The 20,928-nt window shown below is 35.8% G+C and overlaps 2 protein-coding genes across 2 annotated transcripts; both read left to right on the top strand.

Annotated features, from left to right (window-relative positions):
* The first annotated feature begins 6,910 nt into the window (after positions 1–6,910).
* On the top strand, positions 6,911–10,493 carry LOC145088137 (calcium-dependent protein kinase 1-like). Its single transcript, XM_079026355.1, has 8 exons — positions 6,911–7,199; positions 7,615–8,475; positions 8,593–8,736; positions 8,975–9,127; positions 9,216–9,331; positions 9,418–9,585; positions 9,669–9,890; positions 10,210–10,493. The coding sequence occupies exons 2-8, from the start codon at positions 7,698–7,700 to the stop codon at positions 10,333–10,335; spliced, it is 1,707 nt and encodes a 568-aa protein (XP_078882481.1). The 5' UTR covers positions 6,911–7,199; positions 7,615–7,697; the 3' UTR covers positions 10,336–10,493.
* Positions 10,494–14,235: 3,742 nt separating this feature from the next.
* On the top strand, positions 14,236–19,677 carry LOC145088135 (nuclear pore complex protein NUP1-like). The gene is made up of 8 exons (XM_079026354.1): positions 14,236–14,600; positions 15,813–15,927; positions 16,008–16,209; positions 16,321–16,614; positions 16,695–16,769; positions 16,854–17,489; positions 17,573–18,027; positions 18,127–19,677. Exons 1-8 carry the CDS (start codon positions 14,348–14,350, stop codon positions 19,394–19,396), a joined length of 3,300 nt encoding a protein of 1,099 aa, XP_078882480.1. The 5' UTR covers positions 14,236–14,347; the 3' UTR covers positions 19,397–19,677.
* Positions 19,678–20,928: the final 1,251 nt, after the last annotated feature.

Below are 20,928 nucleotides of genomic sequence, written 5' to 3'. Positions count from 1 at the left end.
TGCACGAAATATGGATTTTTGTTCGAGAAATTTTAGTCCAATATATTTAGATAATATTGTAGAGCTCTTCAACACCTTTTCGTGGATATAAAGAACGTCGAAAATAAAGTTTGAACGAAGATGTGACATCCTCATTTTCACGGTCAGAAAAGACCGATTTTGTTTATGCTTTATAAAAATCAGAGTACCTCTTTTAATAAAAATGTTGCAGAATTTGTTCCCAGTAAAACGTGATAAATACGTTATCAAACCATTTTTGAATAAAAGTATTTTTATTCATTTTAAAACATTTGGGATGGCATCGTCAATACAGAAACATAAGCATAAACAGAACTTACATTCATTATCACTAGTGATTTATATCTCCTTAATCTCTCAGTGTAATGTGACTTCATATCAACACCTGTGATATAAATAACCTGAGTAGGTCAGGTTGGGAAACCTGGTGAGTACATAGGGATTTCAATCCCACAATGTTATACCATATATATAGTTTAAAACTCACAAAATATACAATTTCACCATATACATAAAAACAACTCTTATCCCACCCCTGTCGATCATCACAACGAGACTATCCATACTCTCGGACCTAGGATTAGTCGTTTTACCTAATCCATACTCCCGGAACAGAAATGAACGACTTCACCTAATCCATATTCTCGGACTAGGGACGAATGACTAATCCATACTCTCGGATTAATGATGAATGATTATGTCTAATCTATACTCTCGGACTAGGGACAATGACAATGTCTAATACATGCTCCCGGATCAATGACATATACTATGGTTTTATTCTCTGAGTATAATTCACTCGTACTCGTAAGAAAACACTACCCAATATTCCTCATAATTAATTTAGGTTTACTCTTTATCCTAAATCAGCATATACAATCAGGTATGTTCTTTAACAAATATCCCAGGCAACATCAAATAATTCGCACATAAACATATATTTAATACTTCAATCGATACTTGTATTAAAATCATGTTCATGAAAGGGACTATGCATTCACACATAAACTCTTTAACATATATTTAATACTTTAATTAATACTTGTATTAAAATCATGTTCATGAAAGGGACTATGCACTCACTTGATAAGGTGGTGATTCCGAACTCAGACAGCGCTTCGCTTCTAAAAAAATAATTTTTTTTACGAAACCTAGTATTATTACGACTAGAGTTTAGTCTATTATTCGCCAAGACTAATTAATAGTCTAGCTATTATTACTATTATATAAGCGTTAAACAATACTTATATAACCCATAATAATAGTCTAATTACTTATTATAAGTTCTTAATAACGTTACTATAATTAAATAAACGATATATTAAAAATAGCGTAGACGTAGCTCACTTACAGCGGGTTTTATAGAAAATCGGACTTTGCTTGGAGCAGCGTTCCCGAGCCGAAAAGCTCTTCCTCTAGGAGCCGTCGAGCACTCCGGGTCTTCCGCCTCGTGCTAGGGAGGTTCCCTAGGCTTTTCGGAGGGTTTCGGGGCTAGAGAGAGGTTTTAGAGAGAGAGAGAGAGAGAGAGAGAGAGAAAGAGTAAAAAAAAGAAAAAAATGGGAAAGATGTGAAGAAAATGAGGGTGTGAGAGGTTCTATTTATAGGGTGAAAATGGCTGAACTTGGTGCCACATGTCACTATCTAGTGACAATACTTGGGGAGAAATTAATGGCCAAGATTGTGTCACGTCACCCATTTTCGCACAGCACACTTTCGACTTCTAAAATCCGTAGCTTTCACATACGACCTCCGTTTTTGACGTTCTTTATATCCACACGTAGGTAAAAATAAGATCTACAACTTTCATTTTAACTCTGTCGGCTAATTCTCGACCGATCTTAAATTTAACAGTACGAGGAGATTATATTGTTAAATGTCCGCGTAAAATTCATAACTTCTACATACAAACTCTGTTTTCGTCTGTCTTTTTACTGTTGAGTTTCTATTAATGATATCTTCAATTCTCATTTAGGTCGCGTAGCCCAAAAACCGTTCGAACTAAAATTCGAGTTTCGGGCCGTGCACTGTTATGCCAAATCTTAGAAAATTCATAACTTCCTCATACGAAGTCAGATTTGGGCGTTCTTTTTTTGTATGTTCTCGATTTAACATATACAACAACTTTTATTTGGAATAATTTGGATCGATAAGGCTAAAAAGTCCTTTTGTAACATCCCAAATTTCGAGGCCAAAAAAATCATTTTTTGAATTTAACATGTAATAAAGCGTGTTACTAAAACATTGTCGAAGTTACATTAATTATAAAACATAAGGTTATGTCTCAAAACAATATCATCGGAAACAAGAAAATCAGAGTACGATCCCATAAAATCCAGTGCGGAAGTCATGTGTGTGATGCGCCGTTACGCCGTCGACTCTTTCCCCTTTGACGAAGAGGTACCTGAAACCACAACTAAAACTGTAAGCACGAAGCTTAGTGAGAGTCCTCATCATACCACATACCATACAATACCATCGGTATCTTTCAACCGGTAATCATCAACGATATCTTTCAACCGGTAACTGGGGTCTATTCCACCCCTACTACTAGCATACAACAACAAGGTATAAGCATACAATCAGGCATATCCGAGTACTGACCTACCCATTGGTCCTAAAGACCACTGTCAGGGGAAAACTATCCTTATCATACGTGTAACATATCATACATATATATCTCATAACCAAACACGTATCCATACCAAGATAATTATCACAGAGACAATCATCTTCTAAAATACTCCTACTTGGTGGACCGACATTGTGGCCTTAGACCCACCCTTACTGGAAGGTAACTCACCTCGAAAGGCTAACTGCTGAAAAGCTGATCTGCAAATGTCTGACAGCTGCTCCGATGATTAGGGATGAGATTTAGAACTAGAAAACCGGACCGGAACCGGAATCAGACTCGAACCGGAACCGTTAGAACCGAAATATATAGAACCGGTTCTAATGGTTCCAGTTCCGGGTTTATAAATTGGCTTTATCCGGGTTCCGGGTAATCCGGTTTTGGGTCCATCGGGTCCGGGTAAACCGGGTCTAAAAACCGGAACCGATGTTTGGAACCAGAACCACTTTTAGGGTCGGAACCGGTTTTTGTGAAACGTTTAAAAGATACATATCTCATCCGTTTCAACTCCGATTGACATGCGGTTTTTCCAACATGTAGTTTAGAGTTTGTACATGATTTTAGACTATAAATTTGCCATTTTTAGTATTATATTCATTGACTTATAGTCCTCCAAAGTCAAGATATCAAAGCTGGAAGTTTTTAGTTTTTCTGTTTTTTTGTATTCAGTGAAAGTTTTAAAACATGCATATCTAATTCGTTTGAAGTCGATTGACATGTGGTTTTTTCCAACTTGCAGTTTACAGTTTGACATGAGTTTAGACTATAATTTTGTCATTTTTGATTTAACATTCAATGATTTACAGCCCTCCGAAGTCGGGATATCAAAACTAAAAATTTTCAACTTTTCAGCTATTTGTTTTTGCACTTTCTATTATGTGAAAATGTTAACACATGAAAATATCATTTGTTTAAAGTCGGATTGACATGCGGTTATTTCCAGAGTGTATTTTAGAGTTTGTACATGATTTTAGACTATAATTTTGTTAATTTTGGTTTCATATTCAATGAGTTACGGTCAACCAAAGTCGGGATATCAATATGAAAATTTTCAAAGTTCAACTCATTAAGTAGCAAGTAATTACCAAAAAATTTTGATTTTTCCGGGGTTTTCGGTTCCAACCTACCCACTTTGATGTTTCCGGGTTTTCCGGTTCTAGACCCACTTTACCCGGAACCGAACCAGAACCGGTTCCTATATACCGGTCCGGTTCTATAAAATCCCGTTAACCGGTTCCGGGTCCATCCGGTCCGGGTTTGGACCCACTTTCATCCCTACCGGTGATCCCCCGGCTATATTCCCATAAAACACTTAATCATACATTGATACTATTCCTAAGGTAAAATGACTATTTTACCCCTGACCAATTCCAAACCAAAGTCAAGTCAAAGTCAACTTCCAGTTGACCCGACTCACCGCGTTGGCTTGCCAACTCGTCGAGTACATATCCAGTCGATTGTCCTTACTCCCGTCTCTACTCGTCGAGTTAGTCATTGACTCGATGAGTTCACCTCCTAACTGAATACTCAATGGTCCTTCATCCAACTCGCTGAGTTGTATGAACAACTCGTCGAGTTGATCTTCATCCGATGAACATGTTCTGTCCTCGACTCGCCGAGTTGATGAACAACTCGCCGAGTTCTATGAAGATTGCCTTGGACCCGCCGAGTTAGGGCATTGACTCGCCGAGTCCCTCCATTGCTGAGTCTGGCTTCCGACTCAGTGAGTCCACCTATGGCTCACTGCTCTACTCGCCTACTCGAAAAGGGGAAAAATCGGGGACTCACGACTCGACTCGCCGAGTCGCATACATGCAATCTCTCTACACTGATTCTGCTTGAATCCAGTGCATTCCATTCATAGATTTGGGTTCCTAGGACTCGATTAACACGTAAAGTTTCCAACTTTACGTGTATATAATCATTAATGGGGATTCTAAGGCTCAAAACACACTAAAAGGGGTAGATCTAGGGCTTTCATGCAATATGGCCCCATACAGGTATTAGATCTAGGCTTCTGGAACTCGAACATGACTAGATCTAGCAGCTATTCAACCCATTATGATCCCTATACTACTAACAAGCTTGGAAATGGTTCAAAGATAGCTTTATGGTGTTCTAATGGGGATTTGAGCATGAAAACAAAATAGATCCGAATTGTACCTCAATGAACTCTGGATTAAGTCCTAGATCCTTGCTCTTCACCTTCTCTTTTGGTCTTTCCTTCCTTCTCTTCTTCAATCTTCAAGGAACAAGCACAAGAACACTTCAAATCACAAGAAGAGGGTTAGGGTTCGGTATATGATGCTCTGAGGGTGAAGGAGGCTAACTTGGGGCGCATAAGGGGGGTTTAAATAAGGTGCAAACCCCTGAAATAAGGGGGGTTTAAACGTGCTCAAAATCCCGTCCCTACTCGGCGAGTCTAGCCTACGACTCGCCGAGTCCAAGGCTAAAAATGTAAAATACTCAGATAAATCATACATACCACGAACCAGGCGCTACAACTTTATCAAAAATTCACTATTTACGTCTCCCGGTGCCGTGCCAGTTTTGCCGTAAAACTTCGACGGGCCATAACTTCTTCGTTATAACTCGGATTTCGGCATTCTTTATATGTACAGAACCCTTGAGACATATTCTAAAACTTGGTTAAGATTATTTATTCTAAATAATCTTTTGTCGAAAAGTCGTTTTCGACCCCTATTATCTCTAAATTGACTAGCCCGAATCTACGGGCGTTACAGAAGAAGTTGCGATCGTTTGTCCCATGGGGTGTTTGAGGTAATCTGAAATGTATTTAAGGAAAATATGGGCTTAAGTTAAGGCCCATGTGGGATTGGGACCAATTTGGAAAATTGGGCCATTAGTGGGCCTTTGTGAATCTTTTGGTTTTGAGCCTCGGTTTTGGTTCATGTTGGGTTAGGGGTAAAATGGTTATTTTACCCCAAGTATGGTTGGTGGGCCTTAGAATGGAACCCAATTGCTAATTGGGTGTTATTTTGATCGGATAGTTCGGAGGTGTCGTCAGGGCAGCGGCTAGGGAATTCTCTCAGCGAGCTTCTGCATTTGAGGCGAGTCTCCTTACTGTTCTATAGGTCGAAGGCACCAATGCTGACCCATTTAGGAGGATTTATGATGAAAGTATGGATAGGTGTGGAAGGTAGTATTGGGCCCGTACTACTGAAAGCACATGATCCATACTCGAATCGGTGAGAGTCTTGGAGAATCTAAGAAGCTTAGGGGATGTTAATTCTTGAGTATGTTTTGATCGTTGGGTTGTGGTATTTTCAGTTTGGAGATGAGCTCTCAGGGAGGTGGTTCAGGTTCAGGTTATGGCTCAGGTGCGGGTGTTGAGCCGATTAGCTAGCAGTTGCGGGAGTTCATTTCATCAGAGATTTCTCGTAGTGTTTATGAGTGTTTGAGCGCGTTCCGTGCAGAGATTATGGCTATCATTGGAGCTCGCATTCTTTCTTTCTGGGAGTTATGTGCTTGTGGAGCTCTTGCGTTCCATGGGGAGAGGGACCCCATTGTTAGTAGGAGGTGGTTAGCGGATATGGCCAATGTATTCAGGACGATCTTCTACCCCGAAGAGGCAAAGGTCAAATATATTTCCTGCCTATTGAAGGACAATGCACGAGATTGGTGGGAAGAGGTTGGTAATGAGTTGGGTGATGATGTTGTTGATGATATGTTATGGGATGACTTCTCGACCATGTTCCGAGCTGAGTTTGCACCAACGATTGAGGTACAACAGTTAGCGCCAGAGTTTCTGGATCTCCACTAGACTACTGAGACTGTAACAAAGATCACTATCAAGTTTCAGGAGAGGGCTTTATCGTGCACATCCTTTGGATTTTATGTTATTGGATTTTGGGATACTATGATTTACGAACTATACTTTTGAAACAATGTTTTTGTTAACAATTATTGATTTGGGGTTGTTTTGGAAAAATAAAAATTTTACTCTTATTTTTGGGATGTTACATATTAAATCATAAAGATTAAATTCTCCAAATAAGACATATGTCATCCTCAATATTTACTCCAAAAGAGGTTTTATAGGTAGGGCTGTTTGTACAACACTCATAGCGTAGTAGGTGCAATAAAAAGATAAACGACTTGTTTAAAATGTTAAAGTAAATATAATTAAATATTGGTTATTACTTATTATTATCATAAAAAAAATATTTTATTCAATAAAATAACCTAAAAAATTTGATGAGGTGGATGAAACACTTTTCATGTTCTAAGATTCACTTTTTCCGTTCAAGAAAAAAGAGCCAGAAAAGGCAACGAAAAAATCTATGGAAAATAGAACAACTCATTTGACTCGTCATGCCCACAATCCAAATTCCAAAGAATCAGACGCAAATTCCGGGTATCGACAAATCCGAGAAGAGTGAAGAAGCAGCCATATAACATATTTCCCGTGTCCTGTGAATAAAAGTCTCGATGATTCGAACAAACTGCGGTTCCTTAAACCAATAGAAATCCCACGAAAACAAAATCGCTGGAATAAGTCAGCATAATTTCGACTTTCTCCGCCTAGCTGGTTAGTATCCGTTTTGTTTTACCGTATGATTGTGTAACAATTTATTTTGAAATAAACTGGGACTTCGTGTTTCTTTTTGTTTATCTCCCTGAGTAGCTATCGATTCCTCGTTCACGTCCACTTTTCTGGGCGTTCTTCATTTGGGTATATGGAATGATTGAAGGTCTTCGATTCTTGTTGTCATTCATCGTTAATTGATGTTCAGTTTGCTGTACATATGTACCCGTTGACTCAAATCTGGTATCAGTCAATTTAGTTTATCCGATTCTTGCGATTTGTAGACTTGTAGTTCATATAGACTAGAAATACGCTCTGATCACTTCGATATTGTTTTAATTTCTTTATGCTTGCCGATTGTAATTCATGCGTGAGTTTAGATTATGATTATCCGTTTTGGGTTTTTGATTTTGAATAGATCTTCATTTTATCGAGTAACTGCAGTGAAGTTGGATCTCTATGTTTAAATCGGAAAGGGGTTCGTTGAGAAGAGATTGCTAGATGGGGAATACTTGCGTCGGACCAAGTTTTTTAAAGAATGGATTCATCCAATCAGTTTCCGATACAATGTGGCGAACCCGATCACCTGATGAACCTCCGGCAGCCCTTAACGGAGATGAAGCTACAGATCACCAATCGCCATTACCCGTCCAAAACAAACCACCACAACACATAACGATCCCGAAAACCGGAAAGAAACAAGAAACAGAACCAGTGAAACCCAAAAAAGCTGGTCAGATGAAGAGGGTGTCAAGTGCCGGACTCCGTACAGATTCCGTCTTGCAAAGAAAAACCGGCAACCTGAAGGAATTCTTCTCTTTGGGGAAGAAATTAGGACAGGGGCAGTTTGGGACGACGTTTCTCTGTATAGAAAAAGCTTCCGGTGAGCTCTACGCCTGTAAATCAATCGCAAAAAGGAAGTTATTGACCGATGAGGATGTAGAAGATGTGAGAAGAGAAATTCAAATAATGCATCATCTAGCGGAACATCGAAATGTTATATCGATTAAAGGGGCGTATGAAGATGCTGTAGCTGTTCATCTTGTTATGGAATTGTGTGCCGGAGGTGAGCTTTTTGATCGGATTATTCAGCGTGGACATTACACAGAAAGAAAAGCGGCAGAGCTTACTAGAACTATCGTCGGAGTTGTGGAGGCTTGTCACTCTATGAGTGTTATGCATCGGGATTTGAAGCCTGAGAATTTTCTTTTTGTGGATAAAAGGGAAGACGCTCTTCTCAAAACTATAGATTTTGGATTATCGGTTTTCTTTAAGCCAGGTATACTTTTGATTCATTCTTCTTGTTCTGTTCGAAAAAAAGTTTTTATATTTTACAATCTTTTGACTTCATACATGGTTCTTCTATAAATTTGATTATTATTATTTTTCTTTTCAGGTGAATCTTTTCATGATGTAGTTGGTAGCCCATATTATGTTGCACCAGAAATCTTGAGAAAAAATTATGGTCCTGAAGCAGATGTTTGGAGTGCAGGGGTGATTGTTTACATCTTATTAAGTGGGGTTCCTCCTTTTTGGGCTGGTGAGTGATTAATATTTAAGGGGATGCATTAAATTCTGTATGGGTAAAGTCACTTGTATCCATGTATTTTTTATGTTAAATACTTAAATTGTGATAAAAGTATTAACGTTCGTATCAATATTAATCAATTTTAACGTTCGTATCCATGTCTTTTTTATGTTAAATTGTGATAAAAATATTACAATTCACCATAACAAATTTTTATATTAATTGTTATAATTTGGTGATGGATATATAGAAACAGAGCAAGGAATATTTGAACAAGTTCTTCATGGTGATCTTGATTTCACATCTGATCCATGGCCATGTATTTCTGATGGAGCAAAAGATCTTGTGAGAAGAATGCTTATTCGAGACCCAAAAAGGAGATTAACTGCACATGAAGTTTTATGTGAGCCTTCAATTTGCATACTAAAATACTATTTATATAATTTTCTTTAGCTTAATAAGTTATATTCTAACTAATTGAATTTTTTTAGGCCATCCTTGGGTTCAAGTTGATGGTGTGGCTCCAGACAAGCCTCTCGACTCTGCCGTTCTAAGTCGCATGAAACAATTTACAGCCATGAACAAGCTCAAGAAAATGGCTCTTAGGGTATCTTCAAATATTCAGTTAATAATGTATATAGGTATATAATATAATATAATAATAATAATAATAATAATAATAATATGATGTAGGTTATAGCGGAGAGCTTATCGGAAGAAGAAATAGCTGGACTGAAACAAATGTTTGAGATGATTGATACTGATAACAGTGGTCAAATTACTTTTGATGAACTTAAGGATGGATTAAAAAGAGTTGGTGCTAATCTTAATGAGTCAGAAATCTACGATCTTATGCAAGCAGTAAGACCAAATATTTATTACAACATATTTTAGATGGAGATATGTTGAAAAAAATATTGAATATGATTGCATGGTGAACTCAGGCAGATGTGGATAATAGTGGAACAATTGATTATGGAGAATTTGTTGCTGCAACGTTGCATATGAACAAAATCGAGAAAGAAAATCATTTATTTGCGGCTTTTTCTTACTTTGATAAAGATGGAAGTGGTTATATTACTGCCGATGAGCTTCAACATGCTTGTGAGGAGTTTGGCATAGATGCTCACCTTGAAGAGTTGATTCAAGATGTTGACCAAGACAATGTAACTTCCTTATTGCCCTTTCTGTTTGTCATGTTAACATAAGATAGCAGGACATGACATGACAGAATATGACAGTCTTATGGTCTACATACTAGGACAAGAGTCCAAGACCGATGTGTATGAGACAAAATTTTGTTTTTTTGGTCCAATCCAAATAGGTGGAAAAAGGATTTGCTTTGACTTTTTTGTTAATGAAAAGACATGAATACCCTTCTGATCCTTGTGATCATCGAAAATAATCCTATAAAGCTTGTTTTTGTTCATGATAGAACATAATCATCTTTGATTTGTTTTTTTTTTTTTTTTTTTTTTTTTTCAGGATGGGCGCATAGACTACAACGAGTTTGTGGCAATGATGCAAGGACATGCCAATGTGAATGTGGGTGCTAAGAAAAGCTTAGATACTAGTTTCAGCATTAAATTTAGAGAGGCACTAAAACTATGAACATAAAAGGTTTTCGGTTTTTTTTTTCTTGTTTATTTATTAATGGTTATTTGTTGAGAAAATCATACGAAGATATAGGATTAAACAGTTGTTTGTTATACCAATCGGGATTCGGGTGTCAAACTCTTGCGGTTTTGAAGTTCAACTTGTTTCTGCAAGTCTACACAAGTTATATTGGTCTTATATACATACAAGTGAATGTGATAGAAAGTAATGATGATATGATTCTTGTTCATTTCTCTGTGTGAGTATTGATTTTGTAATATAATAACAAAAAATACTCTAGAACTTTATATCTAACATAAATAATTGGGGACTGCGATGGAAACTAGAGGTATTATAAATAATTAATCAAGTAAAGAATTTATATAGGCTTTCAGAACAACTTCGTATCAAGATATGATTTGGTCTGGGCTTTAGTTTTCGGTTTGAAGATAAAAACTTGGACAAACCTTATAAGAAAAGAAAAATAAATGATGAAAGACTTGCAAATAGTTAGGATTTAACAGAAATCCATTTTTAAAAAAAATGATTTTCTATTGAGTGGTTCTTTTTACATTAAATGGACAACATTTCATTCAAAAGAAAAAAAAAAACATGAACATACATGGTATAAATGATAAAGACATATTATCTTTATAAGTAAACTTCTTTATTACACACGCATATCATATATATTTGTCTTTTTATATAAAGGGACGAGAAAAAGAATTTGAGACGTAACAATGTGCACCAAATATGGACGTTAGAAACATACCTATTTCATCTTATAATGAATTTAGGAATGGGAAAAATACTGACTTTTAATAAGATATTTGAGTATCAATCAATAGTTAAATTGCTTTTCAATAAATAAAAAATTGTAAAACATATCCATGAAATTCATATGATTGGTACCTTGTTTTATTTTTTTAAAAGAATTGTAATAATGATATATAAATATTCATAAAAGACTTTATTTTTCCGGCAAAACCACTTTTGAAAAAACACTTCCATTCATTCTTAAAATATGCTTTGGCTAAAAAGTTTAACCAACAAAACTTCCCCGCCATGGGATGTAATGGGAGGGAAAAGTTTTCGGTTTTACCAATTTACATATTGCTCCCTTACGATATTACCTATTGTCATTTTTGTGATCTAAGGTTTGCATAAATTCCATTGTCATGTTAACTTGGCAAGGCATTATTTAATAAAATCACCACCAAATTGCGAAAAAAGTTAATACATTTGCGAGAATATTTTTTATGACATTAAAAACTATTTATTACAGAAAATCGTGAATTTTAGTTGTGGGTTCACGAATAAACAAAAAAACAACTATTTTTTTCACAAGGATTAATTTTTGCAAGTAAACTAAAAGACACAAACTTTTAAATAAAATTCATAAAGAACCGAAAATAACGATTTTTTTTTTTAAATGCTTTGAAATTTGGTAAAGATAAATATTCATAACAAACATAGACAAAATAAGGTATCATTAAAATGGTTAAGATACATTTCAATTGAACCTTTATTTGTTTATATTTTTTTTAGAAATATTTATTTTAATCGTTTAACTTGTAAAAAAGGTATTATTTTTGTGAACTCTTCATAAATCCTCCTTAATAAATGAAGGTATTTTTTGCCACATATCAATCTCTCATGAGTTTTGACACTTGTCATTTTATGGTACTTTTGAAATAAATATTATCCACTTGTCAATTTTTGGTTTGTTAAATTTTTTAAAATTAAAATCATAAACTTATATATATATATATATATATATATATATATATATATTAAATTGCAATAAATACATTTCTTTATTTTTTATTTTAAAGTTGTATATTAAAAAAAAAAATTTGTTTATATCCTCCTTAATAAATGAAGGTTTTTTTTGCCACATGTCAATCTCTCATGAGTTTTGACACTTGTCATTTTGTGGTACTTTTGAAATAAATATTATCCACTTGTCAATTTTTGGTTTGTTAAATTTTTTAAAATTAAAATCATAAACGTATATATGTAAAGTATTGAATATCATATATATATATATATATATATATAATATTAAATTGCAATAAATACATTTCTTCATTTTTTATTTTAAAGTTGTATATTAAAAAATATTTTTTCTTTATATTTTAATGTTTAATCTTTTTTTAAATCAATCCGTGTATTACACGGGTCTGACATCTAGTTTAAGTATAATCGTTAATTTGTTGCTAAATTAATGAATATCTTGTAAGAAAAGGTATCCTCACAATTTCCGGAGTGTTTTTTTCAGCAATTTAGACAATTGTTTTATGTTAATATAAAAATAAAAAATTGGTTGTATAAATATATCAAGTCAAAATATGATTTTAATGAATAAATTTGTTTAATATGAAATAAGTTGAAATGCGTGGAAAATAATACTTATTTTTTACACATGAATTGAACATTTTTTAATGATTCGTTCTCAGTAAATAGTTTATATTCCATGGGAGATGAAACCGTTTGTTTGTTATCAATATATTTTAATTATATACATTTCCTTGTTATTAACGTTAATAAAAACAAATCTTAATTTAATTATATAAATACAACTAATACATTTTTGCATTATACTTTTATTTTACAACCTTGTGATATTTTATCCGATTCAAACATTTTATATTGGTAACCATTTTTTTTAGATGATAAAGATTTTTTTTTTAAACCTCTAGTTGACTGATAAACATTTTATCTCAAACTAAGAGACTATGCCCAACCAATCGGGCTATTTCCAATTGGTGATAAAGAAAAAATAATTAACTTTGAGTTTTATTGTTTACTCTCCGATTTAATCACACATTTATAGAAAATTTGGGCCAGTGACTCGTGTGCCGAGCCTAAAAAATATTCATTTATCGGATAATCGAAAAAGAAAACTTTGATATTTTTTATAGGGTATTGAGAAATATGAAGTTCCGTAAAATTGGAACAAATCCACATGGATGTTTTAGACCGGAGGGTGTGGGAGAGACTCTTCCCTCACTTTTGGTGGACCATACCTCTATTTCCTTCACTTTCCTTTCCCTCACCAAAAAGCCAAGGAATGGGTAGGAAACCCTTCCCTCATTTTTTTTTTAATATTTTATACATATATTATACTCATTTTGTAAAGAATTAAAAACAATGAATTTTGATATATTTTTTATATTTTTATAGTAGATATATAATTTTATAAATATTAAAAAAGATAAAAATAAAAAAAAATATCTGGCTAATGAGAAGAGGAGAGAGAGCGCAGCACCCCCTCCCCCACCTCTTTTCCCGCATTGTTTCCCTCATCCATGGAGTGGTGTTCAAGAGGGGAGGGAACCTTTCCCTCACCCCATTCCGTCCGGTCTTATGATTTTAGTTTTCACTCGTGTTGATATAAGGAATAACTTGAAGCTTGAATATGTCATGGATTGCTCCAAGGTAAATCGTCTTCTTTCTAGATAAGTCTGGTTTCTATTATGAGTGATACATGACTTATGTATAATAAAGCATGGGATAAAACATCTAAGACTCGTTTAACATATACAAGGAAATATTTGGACGAAAATAATAAACCATTGACTATCAATTACTTTTTTTTACATATCGTGTTTATCACACCTACAATATAAAAAAATTGTTGATTATTTTAAGGGGATGACCGATGATACATATCACGATTCACGATATCGCTTCCTATGATGGACTTCGGGTATTAAAAACAGTTTAGAAAGTTTGGAGAGAAATTGAACCATAATTAACGGGAATTTTACAAAGAGGTGTTTTATGTAACTGATATTAACTTAAGGGGTCTTTTTGTAACTTTAACCGGAATATTCGCCTCCCATTTTCTCTCTCCAACGCTCCCTGCCTTCAAAGCATTTTAAAAAAATATAAAAATTAAATCCATAAGCCGTATTTGTGTCTGCGCTCAGATAAAAACCCTAATTTCCCACTCTTTCTCTCTCCACCGCTCAACTTTCTCTCTCTCTACGCAATTCCTCATTCAACAGCTCGAGCTTCTCCTATGGCGACGGCGGGCGACGGTGCGACTCCATACCAAAGCGGCGGAGCCGGGGGGAAGTTTCGGAAGAAGCCTATTCGGCGTAGTGGTCTGGCGACACCATACGATCGACCTTCTACCGCACTCAGGAACAAGAGCCCTAGCCTCTTCGCGAAACTCGTAGACCCAGCGTCTAGGCTCATACACGCTGGGGCTGATAGGTTCTTCGGCGTATTTCGTAAGCGGCTTCCTTCCATCGCTGCACCGCGTCCGCCAGGTTCAATATATTTGTTACAATTAGATTGCTTTTTTCATTTTCTTGCGATTTGAATTTATTTTTAGGATTTGTGGATGTACAGATTTTTTTTGTATGATCGTTGTCGGAATTATATATGTTTCGTGTGACTTTAGGCCTGATTTGGTTGTATTGGCTGATTCCTGATCTTTTATTTGCTCAGATTTTATATTGCTTATATTTTTACCATATAAAGGGCGTATCTTTAGAGTCACTTCTTATAAGCTCGATATGGTGTGTTCTCTTGCTGCCGCATTTTCAGCTGATGGGTTTAATATTGGTTTAGAAAGAACTCATCTTAGTAATCGTTGGCATAGCTTTAGAATTGAGTGGTTTTTATTTTGTTTGAACTGAGCTGCTGATGGGTGGCGTATTGATTCGATCGGGTTTAGCATTGCTGAAGGCTTCCTATACAATTTGTTAGTTTATAGAGGTGATTTGTCTCCGAATGGGATAAATTTTTCTTCAATGTATTAAGTTTGCAGTCATGTTGGTGAATTGGAAAATTTGGTAGGGGAGTGGAACTGAAATTTTTTGGTTTGTTGGTCTTTTTAACATTGCTCAGTTTCATAAGGTCTCCATTAAACAAAGGTTTAGGGTTTTCTTATGATAACGACTATGAAAAATATATCTTGCAAGTGGAAAGGCCATCACAATATCATTTATCCATATACTTCATTCGAAGACTGTTTGTTTTCTGTATATCTGTATTTCATTACCATATATTTCACTGCACACCATCACTGATGCTTGTGTATTTGTTATTTGTGCTTGTTACATTCTCTTCATAAGCTCCAGCAAGACATAAACTCGATAGAGTGGTAAGGGGAGTTGGAGGAATTTGATATACTAGAAGTAATTAACTAAATATCAACTATGGATCATAATATTTTATCTAATAATGAATGTAAAACATATCTCTTGTTATAATACAAGTCAGGTTAAATATGGACAACCAAGCAAGTCTTTATCATAAATTCATAATACTATGCCATACACTGCAACTCCATGCCATTTAAGTTTCAATATTTTCTGAAGATCTATTTTTTCTAATATGAAATTGGTTTTTTGTGCTCTACATTTCTTTGGTCTCCATGGTAGCTATGACATCCGCATTACATATTCTTTATATCACATTGCTTTATCTCTTTCTAATGCTCTCAATGTCCCTTACAAAATTTCTCTTGTGTCCAGAGACCCTTGAAGAACCGGATCCTAGCACCAATGAAGGTGGGAATTTGGCTAGCATCTCTGCTACCACTGAGATATCAGAGCTTGAGCATATGCTGAAACACAAGACTTTTACTAGGTTAGTTCTTTTGTTTATGATCATTATCCTTCTTTCTGCTGTGTCAGAATTGATGTGATATACCATTTGGTCCATTTCAGATCTGAAATCGAGCATTTGACAGCTTTGCTGCATGCAAAAGCTACTAACTCAGATGACGATGAAGGGGATAGAGCAAAGCTTCCCAGCCCATCATCTCATTTTCAGAGGCCCGAAGCATCCACAAGTAGCCCACTGAATAAGCATGTGGAAGAGAGGGAAAACATTCATGCTATTACTTCAACTCCTGTTGTTACTTCAAGAGTGAGTTGTACTTGTATGAGTGTGTTCCTTTGTTTGTTTTAAAGTTGTTGCCAAAAGGGTTTATGCTATGTACTGAAATACTGATTCGATGTAAATATATGCTGTCTACAGACATTTGAAGAGGATGTTGCTTCTCCTGCTGAGCTTGCAAGGGCTTACATGGGTACAAGAGCACCCAAAGTGTCACCGTCAACCCTGAGATTTGGCAGCCAAGACTCAGCATTGCTTAATACCACAGCAATCCTCCCCAAAACACCCATCACATCACTTGTACCAAGAAGTACAGGAACCTTCAAGGGTCTTGAAAATGGTTTTTTGACAACCCCAAGATCAAGAGGCAGATCAGCAATATACAGCATGGCACGCACACCATATTCCAGACCACCTTCAACTTTTGGCCAAAAGGTATAAATAAACCAACAACTCTAGATACCCTTTGACGTTGTTTTGCAGTATCTTTATATCTGCAATTGATTTCTTTTCAGGGTATGAATTCACCATCATTGCCATTGTCCCAGCCTGCTTGGGAACAAGAAGGGTCAATTGAGTCAAGCAAGATGGTATCCATCTATATATATGATCTAAATATTTCTATTTGTTTTGTGACATTTGAATTTATGTTGACTTGTTAAGTTTTTGTTCAGGCTTCCAAGCGTAGGAGCTCTGTGCTAGATGATATTGGGTCTGGAGGCCCGGTGCGTAGGATCCGACAGAAAGCTAATCTTCTTTCTCAAGGAAGTCCTCTTTCAAAAAACACAAGTGAGTTTAGGCAGAAACTGCTTTTAAGGAATGAAGCTGACTCTAAAAGCTTCAAGGCAATAGAGGAAAACGGGGAGACCAGCAGGTCTAGTTTAGGTTATGCATCTGTCCCAACAAAGTCGACCCAAATGGCTACAAAAATATTGGAACAACTTGAGAGATTGAGCCCAAAGGAGAAGTCTCCAGGATCCAGGCTTACTCGAATGAGTGAGAAATCGCCCTTGACACCACAGGAGAAACCAGATTCTACACCCAAACTTATGTCAAGTTCTGAAGATTATAAAAAGCCAGAAAGTTTGTTTCCTGATACTCGTGAGTCAACCACCACCCAGACCCAGAGTAAAGGTAAAGAAAAAGTTGAAGAAAATGGTCCTAAGAAGTTTGCTGTCCCTCGAAATGTTCTGAGCACTATGAATGGGAGTTCTGGTGTATCTATAAGAGATAACGGACCAACAGATTCTACATTCAAGCTGCCAGCAGAGCCTCCCCAGAAGAAGCGATTCCAGATAAGTGCACATGAGGTATGTTATATCATCATCTGTATTCAACATATGTAATGTCTTTACAAAATTATGCTCTTAATTGCTATGTTTGTCTTGTGAAGGATTATCAGGAGTTAGCGGATGACGATAGCCGTTCTAATGGAGGACATGTATCTACCATCCCATTTGGTCAAAACAAGAAACCGGAAACATCTGTGTTTGGAAATAAGGATGTTTCTGCTGAAGTCATTCAATCTCCTCCAGTTGATAAAATTCCAGGAACTCAAAAGACTGATGATTCTAAATCTCTTCCAAAAACCAGTTTTAAATCTGTTGATGGTTCTGTTGTTAATAAGAAGGTGGCATTTAACTTGCCTGCAAGTAACAACAACACTCAGACCCAGCCAGCTGCAATAACAGATACTGTTTCTCCACAGAAGAAAGCAACAGTTTTTCCAACATTTGGTGGTACCGCTAAAGTTACCGAGAACGTGTCACCATTCTTGTTTTCTGCTAACGAGCCTTCAGGATTCAAACCAAACGCTACCACAGATGCAAAACCACTTGGCTCAACCAGGTAATGATAAATTTTTGCAAAAATTGATGTTGTTTGTTGCATATAATATGACGAATCTCATGTGTGTGTTGTGTCACGTTTTCATTTGGCGGTGTGCAGCATGTTTAATTCAGTTAATAAGGAAAGCAATCAAGTCCAATTCCCAGCATCCAAAAAAGATGACAATGGCAATGCTCTGATCAATAATAAATCAGAATCTTCACCTACATTAACACCATTATCATCATCATCATCAACAAGTGGTGTTTTTTCATTTGGTGCCAAAAATACAAATATTACCAATGGTTCAATTTCAACCCCATCTACATTTGCTCCCTCCTCTTCTTTTCCAGCTTCTTCTACAAATAACATTTTCAGTGTTAGCACTACTACTTCCTTGCCATCCACCACCATGTCAGCTGCCAGTGGTGTTGCCCCTGCTCCACCTGTCTTTAGTTTTGGGTCTGCAATCACTTCAACCAAATCTGCAGAACCTCCAAAAGAGACCACTGCAGAACCAAAATCTGACACCACCACCTCACCTTTTGGTACTCCGACCACCACTACCACCGGAGGAGGTAACAACATGTTTGGTTTCAGTTCTCCAGCAGCCACCAACAATCAGGGATTCCTTTTCAATGGCGGCACCGGTGGATTTCAGACATCTTTTGGTGGGACTACCGCAGTCCAGTCATCTACTTCAGGGGGTTCTCTATTTGGTTCCTCTGTTCCTAGTTTTGGTCTGAGTTCCGCTGTTGCCACATCAGAAATAAAATCTGGTAGCTCCACCACCAGCATAACACCTAGTTTTGGTCTTAATTCGGCCTGGCAGCCTCCCAAGACTTCACCTCCTACAACATTTTCCTTCGGGGCATCTTCATCTTCATCTTCAACATCCACTTCTCCTAGTCCTTTTATTAATGCTTCTACAGGATCTTCCCTGTTTTCATTCTCTGCTACAACTTCAGCTTTCCCTGCTCAATCTACATCTGTATTTGGAAACTCGACCCCTGTTTTTGGATCTTCACCCAACAACAATGATCAGATGAGTATGGAAGACACTATGGCTGAAGACTCCACACCCAGTCCTTCTCCTTCACTTCCTGCATTTGGACAAGCTGGTGCCACACCCACACCAACCCCCGGTTTCATGTTTGGTTCAGGCACCCCGACACCGTCAACGGTTCCCTTCCAGTTTGGTGGCCAGACAAGCCAACCACCACAGAATCCTTTCCAGACAAACCAACCACCATCTCAGAATAATCATTTTCAGTTGTCTGGTAGTGCAGATTTTAGTGGTGGAGGAAGTTTTTCATTGGGCTCAGGTGGAGGTGACAAGTCCGGTAGAAGGATTTTGAAAGTTAGAAACAGCAAGAACAGGAAGAAGTGACAAACTTAATAAAAAAAATTACTTGGTGAGATGTCTGAAAGGCAAAATTTGTTGCGTTTTTATGTACCATTGTGGTATTATAGAATATAATAGATGTTAGGGAAGGATATGATATATCTCATTTTTGGAGCAAGTTTTTTTTAGAAGGGCTGCTTTTCCAGATTTCATAACAACGTGCCAAGTCATATCTTTCTTGCTTTGTACTGTAAAAACATACAAACCTAAAACCTATCAAATTTAGAGCCGTAATGCTTCTACGGCTTGTATCTTTTTCATTCAAACTTTTTTACTTTAGATTTACAAGGTTTTTCTGTATCCACGTACAAACAAACATATTTAGTTAACTTGTGCGTTGTCAACGTTCTACAACACTGATCATCTAAACTAGTAGCCCATATCTTATTTCATTATGCCATTGCAACCTCAAGCTCAGATCTACGTGTTTTTAGCATTTTTTTTTTTTTTTAAAATTACCCAACTCTTTAAACCTATCTGAATATGCTTTTTTGATTACTCTCTCTCTCTCTCTCTCTCTCTCTCTTATTTTTATTAATAACCCTTTTATCTTTAGACACCAGAAATTTGCTAAAAGTACAAAGTTTTAGAGCATCTTTTAATATATATATATATATATATATATATATATATATATATATATATATATATATATATATATATATATATATATATTATTAACTTCTTAAATATCATATTTACCTAAACTCTTTTTTTAAAAACAAGTAAACAACCACTTACAAATCAAGTATATATACAGAAACAAATCAATACATACATCCGCCATTTAAAAAAACCATGATTTTTCTTTTTTTTAACATTGTTAAAACCAAAAGTGAATTAATGGACTGTGAAAAGTAAAGCTTTTGATGAAGCATGATTAGATACAATTTTTTTTTTCACATATCCAAACTAATTGCATAGGAACAAAAAACCAAAGGAAATCAATTAAAACCCATCTTTTTATCTCGGAGCACACCGATCAAGGGATAAACCATGGAAAATCAATAGAAATTAAAAAGCAATTGCAGTAGTACCATAGAATTCAAAGAGCAGCCCAAATATAATAAAGGATTCAGACCCAAAAAAGTATAAACAGATGGAATCGTTCATTTGCCTTTTTTAAGGATGAGATGGATCATGAAACAATGGATATTTTTTAGTAAGAAGGAGAGAAAATACAACCAGCTCCGAAGTAAGGGTAATATTATCAATCTAAGTTATTTTAATAATTAAAATGATTTAAAAAATGATTTGGACAAATATGATATTTAGGAAGTTTAAATTGGGTGTATATGATATTTAAAAATTAATCAGGACAAATATGATACTTTATAGTTTATTTAGGGCATATATGAAAATTTTCCTTTAACTTGGGTTGTAACCAAAACACTCCCATATACGTACACCTAGGGGTAAAATGGTAACAAACAACCCAAGCATAAAACACCAAATGAAAGGTTCCCATGGAAAAAACACTTAAAAGACAAAAAAAAGGGCTACCAAACGAGGCCAGG

This window comes from Lactuca serriola, chromosome 2 (assembly GCF_051521515.1).
Source record: "Lactuca serriola cultivar US96UC23 chromosome 2, Lser_US96UC23_V15, whole genome shotgun sequence".
In the NCBI taxonomy this organism is placed as follows: domain Eukaryota; kingdom Viridiplantae; phylum Streptophyta; class Magnoliopsida; order Asterales; family Asteraceae; genus Lactuca; species Lactuca serriola.
This window is presented reverse-complemented; position numbering and strand designations above follow the sequence as displayed.